At 41.1% G+C, this 7,500-nt stretch overlaps 1 protein-coding gene across 1 annotated transcript in view; it reads right to left on the bottom strand.

Annotated features, from left to right (window-relative positions):
* The window catches only part of lama1 (laminin, alpha 1), an 81,450-nt gene that overhangs the window by 59,607 nt on the left and 14,343 nt on the right, over positions 1-7,500 (bottom strand). The window contains exons 7-13 of the mRNA XM_056243554.1: positions 7,081-7,198; positions 6,782-6,960; positions 3,811-3,916; positions 3,570-3,727; positions 3,197-3,337; positions 1,646-1,807; positions 574-675 (exon numbers count right to left, since the gene is read on the bottom strand). Coding sequence (XP_056099529.1) covers positions 574-675; positions 1,646-1,807; positions 3,197-3,337; positions 3,570-3,727; positions 3,811-3,916; positions 6,782-6,960; positions 7,081-7,198 — 966 coding nt within the window. The remainder of the gene's footprint in view (positions 1-573; positions 676-1,645; positions 1,808-3,196; positions 3,338-3,569; positions 3,728-3,810; positions 3,917-6,781; positions 6,961-7,080; positions 7,199-7,500) is intronic.

Here is a 7,500-nt window from a genome sequence, read left to right as displayed (position 1 = left end):
AGATGAGTGGTACCCGGTGGAGTCTTCTGCTGTTGTAGCCCATCCGCCTCAAGGTTGTGCGCGTTGTGGCTTCACAAATGCTTTGCTGCATACCTCGGTTGTAACGAGTGGTTATTTCAGTCACTGTTGCCCTTCTATCAGCTCGAACCAGTCTGGCCATTCTCCTCTGACCTCTGGCATCAACAAGGCATTTCCGCCCACAGAACTGCCGCTCACTGGATGTTTTTTCTTTTTCGGACCATTCTCTGTAAACCCTAGAGATGGTTGTGCGTGAAAATCCCAGTAGATTAGCAGTTTCTGAAATACTCAGACCAGCCCTTCTGGCACCAACAATCATGCCACGTTCAAAGTCACTCAAATCAACTTTCTTCCCCATACTGATGCTCGGTTTGAACTGCAGGAGATTGTCTTGACCATGTCTACATGCCTAAATGCACTGAGTTGCCGCCATGTGATTGGCTGCTTAGAAATTAAGTGTTAACGAGCAGTTGGACAGGTGTACCTAATAAAGTGGCCGGTGAGTGTATATCTGATATATATTGGGTCACATATGCAGAATAATTATCATCTTACCTCAATTATTACACTGAAATCTGAGCTCAGCGTTTTGTCCACGTTCTCCTCAGACGTGTCGTACGCAACGCTGTAGTTCAAGAAGCCGCCGTACGACGTCAGCTATACAGAGAAATGATGAAGATGCACCAGTTAAACCAGAATACTGCGGTCATGCGGTCCACTGAGGTCATCAGCTGATGTTTCAGTTCAAGTCTGACTGACTGTTTCAAAGCAGCTTCACAGTAATAAACAGGAAAATAACAGTGTTGATGATCATCAATATAAAAACTAACTCAAAAATATTGCCATTATTCAGCTCAAGTTTAGCTCTTATCTGATAGTGTTCGATATTAGTTAATTCGATAATATTACTAATATTAATTATAATATTTAAAGTCCCCCTGTGGTGCTTTTAATGTTGTTTATGTGTCTATGCTGTGTTTTTAATCTGCTTTAAGACACACCATGTGTAAGTTCATAAGTCGACAGCATTGCTGAGTATTTCCTCCTTAAAACTGCAGTGAACCAAAGACAGTCTCAAAAACACGGTTTGAAATCGCTGGTGTTTCTGACGTCACAAACGACCTTGTAACCAATCAGATCAACGTGTGATCGTCAACCAGTGGATCTCTGAGCTGAGTGAGTGAGTGGAGGCGGGGCTCATCTGCATATTCATAGAACCGCGCATACTAAATGAGGCGAGGGTGTCGAGTTACATTCAAGATATTTTAAGGAAAAAAACGCTTAAATGTCATTTTGGTGATCAAAGATGAGTTTTAAGGGATAAAATTATTGACTACAGGGGGACTTTAAAATGCAATATGTCAAGTGCAAACAATAAGTGTATTAAAACTTTTAAAAGTAGTAAAAATAACAGTGGTAATATCCATCAGTTTCATGTTGAATGGAGATCGGAGCTGATGGAAATGAATGCTATAATTAGATGTTTTAATTTCATTAATCCCCTGCGGACAGACGCTGTGGACGAGTGTAAGCTAATTAGCTGTAAATGTGTTAATGAGAGTGAGTGATATGACAGGCCAGCGAGAAACACACACACACACACACAGAGAGAGAGAGAGAGAGTCACCTTGTTGTTGAGGAACGGCTCCGGCGCGGCCCACGACCACAGCGACGGGACGCCGGCCGACACCGAGCCGTTCGACACGATCAGGTTTTCGTCTGAGATCTGAGATGTGAAGATGCTGGAGCTCTGAGGAGACCGAAGGAGAACCGCGTCTCTGTGAACCACCTGAGAATCAACAACACAAGCTCTGTTTCAAACCACAGTCACGTCTCCTTCATCTATACAGCGCTTTAACAATAAGAGTTTCACAGCTGCTTTACAGTGATAACAGGAGATTACAGTAACAGAGAGTGTTTAGGCTTTACAGCAGCTCTAGAATAAAGTTATTGTCCAGATAAAGTTAGTTTTGATTTATTCACTTCCATTGCAAAGATCATTAGTTATTATCCAGCTAAACGACACCGCTCTAACAGAAAACAGAAGACTCTTAATGTGTTCTGGCCGTTCATTCACACGTCTACAGTGTTTGGGGCTCGACAGTCACAGCGTTACTTTACTACATATATTGTGAAATAGGTTTTATTTTTGTATTTTCTGTTTTCATTTTGGTTAATGTTTAAGTAGTTTTGTTGTGCGGTTTTATCATTTTTTTATAAATATATATATATATTTTTTTTTAACATGTCTATATTGTAGAGCTGGACGATTCTGGATAAATTGAGAAACATGATTTTTTTGTTTCAAATAGAGATCACGATTCTGAACAGACAACTAAACATCTATTTACAAATGTTTAATTCATTTGAATGAATTATTTAAACAAACAGTGTGAGTGAATGATTCAATGACTCACTCATAAAGACTTCACTTGTTTCATTACTGGATGAATCAGTGTTTCTGAACGAATCGCTTGAATCAATGATTCCATGACAAACACATGTTTTAACAGTCCCTTGTCGCCACCTACTGGTGTAACGGTGTAATGGATCAAAAGTGTCACGTTACTTTTCAAAAGGTGATTTACTCTATATTGATCGCTAGCGTAGATATGAGTGTTTATATCCGAACTAAATTTTTATCCCAGAACATCAGTGATAAAATGAATATTTGTAACATGGAAATAATAATACTGTGTGTTGAAAAGACTGTTTGAAAGTGTTTCATACCTAGATAACTGCTTTCTCGAACACAGATTACAATTTTCCGGTATAATTTAGTCAAAGGTTTAATAGACACAGGCTAATCGTTGTCATTTAGGAATGAGATCATGTGGGTGTTTGAATCGAGATTGTGATCTTTTAACAAATAATCGTGCAGCTCTACTATATTGTAACGATCATGTTCTGTTTTATGGATTTTTATATTTTGTATTTCATTGTTTCCCTGTGTTCTGTAACTGCTTCTTTTATTCACAATTTCCCCGCCTCAGTTTCCTAGTTTACTGATTATACCCTTATTTGTTGCTATGGTTACTGATTGCTTTGCACACCTGTTTCTTGTTTAGTTTGTTTTCTCCTGTTTAAGCCCTCAGGTTAGTTCTAAGTCTTTAGTCAAGCTGTTACGATGATATAGTTTTGTTGTTTTTGGTGTGATGTTGGCTGTAGTTAAACATACCGAGCTGGTGAACCAGGTCGAGCTCTCGCACACGTCTGACACTCCGAAACAGAAACACTCGGTGCAGCCCTCGGGATTACTGGCCTGCAGGTTATAGAAACCCTGCTTACACAGATCACAGTTCGAGCCCATCACGTTATCCTGCAGAGAGAGAGGGAGAGAGAGAGAGAGAGGAGAGAGAGAGAGAGAGAGAGAGAGAGAGAGAGAGAGAGAGAGAGGGGGGGGGGAGGGAGGTTACGCAAGTGTCATTCGATGCTAAAACCATATAAAGACTGACATGTGAAATAATAGTAAAAAAATCATTATATTTAAAAAAGTGATATTTTGCTGAGTATCATATTTGATGTGTGTGTGTGTGTGTGTGTAGCGGTACCTTGCACACACACTCCCTGCAGGGGTCGCTGTTGTGGCTTCCGTCCAGGTTACACTCGCAGCGAGTGCATTGTGGGAAATCTCTGAAGCCAAACGCACAGCGGTCACACTTCTCGCCCGCAAAACCCTCCTTACACACACACTGACCTGCAGACAGACCTACACGACACACACCAGCAGCTCAGACACGCCCGAGAGATCGTGATTCAGAGATATTCCATAGGAAACTGAAGATGTTTCACCTGTGTCGAGGTTCGCGTGATCATCGTCTCTGATGCACACGGGGCTCGCTGAACCTCTCGCGTCACACTCGCACTCAACACACGGGCTGTCGGCGTACGGAGACACCTGAAACACACACACGTCAAAGGGTGTAACATTCACAGACTTTACTGTACTGAAGATTCATCATGGATAAGTTTGGAAACTCTTCTGGAGCTCTAATGGAGACACAGATAACAGGGAACATTCTCAGAACTTTAGCAAACATTCTTTCAGAAAGTTCATTTAAAGTTATCTGGTCTTTAATAATGTTCTCAAAACATAAGTAATGCAGTTATGACATAAACTTTAGATGCTAATGAAAATTCACTAATCTTTTTTTCTAATTTTGAAACCACAGCTAAAACTACAAGTGAGTGATTTTTTACTTTGTCCTTTGTTGTTTGATGAACATTAAAAAACAGCAGGAATATTAGGCTGCTGTCACTTTAAGAGTGAATGCACAGATCCAATACTAAAACTGATACATACATATTTTATTTCTCAAATGTTTACATTAAGTTAATTCATCTGTCCCTTTAAAGTTTACTGCCGTCACTCATTCACTCACTCACTGACTGACTCACTCACTGACTCACTCACTGACTGACTCACTCACTCACTGACTCACTCCCTCACTGACTCACTCACTCACTGACTCACTCCCTCACTGAATCACTCACTGACTCACTCACTCACTGACTCACTCACTCACTAGGGCTGCAACTAACGATTATTTTGATAATCGATTAATCGGGCGATTATTTTTTCGATTAATCGATTAATCGGATAGAAAATTCAATTTGATTTTTTGTTTATTATGACTAAATAAAACCCGGTTACACTTTATTTTAAGGTGTCCTTGTTACAGTGTAATTATATATTTAAGTACAGAGTAATATTAAGTAACTACATGTACTTACTATAGGAATAGGGTAGGATTTGGTTGAGGGTTAGTTGCATGTAATTATGCATAATTTACTGTTATTACTACAGTAAGTACATGTAACATATGTAACAAGGACACCGTAATATAAAGTGTTACCTAAAACCCTAAATTAGGATATTTATGTGTAAAAGTGTACTTTAAAAAGTGCAAAAGCCACACATTGAGTTTTACAAATATCAATATTTGCATTGTTTTTAATGATAATTGCTGATGGCAAGTTGACAACCATGATTAATGTAAAAAAAAAAAAACATTTATATCCAACATATTGTTTTAACACAATTTTTGTTAAAACAAATTTACAGACATGTTGTTCAGATGTGAAGATATAAACTAAAAACATCTCAAATATATAATTCATTTAATTTTTATTTAAAATTAATTGAATTAAGGATAATTTGTAAAAATTAATATAGAAAGAGTGAAAACAAGCGTGTGAACATAGAGCCGCAGTAGATCGCGTTTGAAAAACAATTAAAACTTAATAGTAGGCTAGACAAATGCTATATAAAGAGAGCGGAGTGGAGGTACGCAGCAAGCTAACAGGCTTGATTAAAAAGACAAGAAAAATGACGCATTAGTGCACAAACATTCGCTGAAAACCACTGAGTACAGTGACTAAAAAACAATATTTTACTGTTGCTGTTATTAACTGCCTTTATATTTAGTGCTTCGCTTTGTAAAGACCGTTTTAATCTAATATTTCTGCGGTAGCACTATTTTAATCCATCACTTATGTTGCGAGCGAACTGATTGCGCAACCTGATGCTCGAGACAAAATACAGACATCCCAAGTCTCCCGGAAGTTCTGGAAGTCACCCGCATATTGATAGCGGCTCCCTGATGCTCGCAAATTAGTTCAACTCCCGGGATTTGAGCGCGCAAGCAAAAGCGCGCATGCGAGACAGAAGAGACTGTGCTCCAAATCGTGTAGCGCGAGCGCGCGGCAGAGCAACAGAGGGAGAGAGACCTTGCGTGTGTGTGCCTCATGAAGCGCGTGTAAGACAGAGAGCATCCTGATTGGCCCGTTTCAACCAATCACCAGTAAGCGCTCCCCGTGACGTAAGCAGACCAACTAATCGATAATGACATTCGTTGACAACGATTTTCATAATCGATTATTATCGATTTTGTCGATTAGTTGTTGCAGCCCTATCACTCACTGAATCACTCACTGACTCACTCACTCACTGAACCACTCACTGACTCACTCACTCACTGACTCACTCCCTCACTGAATCACTCACTGACTCACTAACTCACTGAATCACTCACTGACTCACTCACTCACTGAACCACTCACTGACTCACTCACTCACTGAATCACTCACTGACTCACTCACTCACTGAACCACTCACTGACTCACTCACTCACTGACTCACTCACTCACTGAACCACTCACTGACTCACTCACTCACTGAATCACTCACTGACTCACTCACTCACTGAACCACTCACTGACTCACTCACTCACTGACTCACTCCCTCACTGAATCACTCACTGACTCACTCACTCACTGAATCACTCACTGACTCACTCACTCACTGAACCACTCACTGACTCACTCACTCACTCACTGAATCACTCACTCACTCATTCACTCACTCACTCACTGACTCACTGACTCACTCACTGAATCACTCACTCACTCATTCACTCACTGACTCAGTGAATCACTCACTCACTGAATCACTCACTGACTCACTCACTCACTGACTTACTCACTCACTGAATCACTCACTGACTCACTCACTCACTGACTCACTCCCTCACTGAATCACTCACTGACTCACTCACTCACTGAATCACTCACTGACTCACTCACTCACTCACTGAATCACTCACTCACTCATTCACTCACTAACTCACTGACTCACTCACTGAATCACTCACTCACTCATTCACTCACTGACTCAGTGAATCACTCACTCACTGAATCACTCACTCACTAACTCACTCACTGAATCGCACACACACACACACACACATACACACACACACCTGGTGTGGTCTGTAGTATCCGTCCGCACAGGTTTGGCAGTTCACTCCCGCAGTGTTCTGGGAGCAGTTCACACACACTCCTCCGCCCACAAACCGGCCCTGCGTGTTCAAGCTCAGCCTCAGATCCGCCACCGTCTGGTTGTAGAAACAGTCGTCGGCCTTGTTGTGACAATTACACTCTGATCAACGAGAGAGAAAACACACAGATCAGGAGGGTCGCGATCGCTTATAAACGAAGGTTTGTTTAGGTTTGATACTGTATGTCCATGCCATATATGTGACGTTATTTATTGTCTTACTCTCGCATGTGTTTCCTTTAGAAAGCGTCCCTGGTTGCCACGGCTCCTGATGGTATCCAGGGCAACACTCATTACAGCTCTCACCACAAGTGTTGTGCTCACACACACACTTCAGTTTCTATGGAAACACGAGAGAGAAGAGAGTGAGACACGCATAACAAACAGCAGAGGGACAGAGAAAGGCTAAAGTGAGACGCCACTGTTAACACTGAGACCATCAGAGAGACCACACACACACACACACACTGAACACACACTCACTCACTCACTCACACACACACACACACACACACACACACACACACACAAACCCGACCCCTAAACCTACCCATCACAGAAAACTTTCTGCATTTTTACATTTTCAAACAAATATAATTTAGTGTGTTTATTAACCCATTTCCCTCATGGGAAACCGCTGGC

This window comes from Rhinichthys klamathensis, unplaced genomic scaffold (assembly GCF_029890125.1).
Source record: "Rhinichthys klamathensis goyatoka isolate OS25496 unplaced genomic scaffold, OSU_Roscu_1.1 h1tg000808l_1, whole genome shotgun sequence".
Classification (NCBI taxonomy): domain Eukaryota; kingdom Metazoa; phylum Chordata; class Actinopteri; order Cypriniformes; family Leuciscidae; genus Rhinichthys; species Rhinichthys klamathensis.
This window is presented reverse-complemented; position numbering and strand designations above follow the sequence as displayed.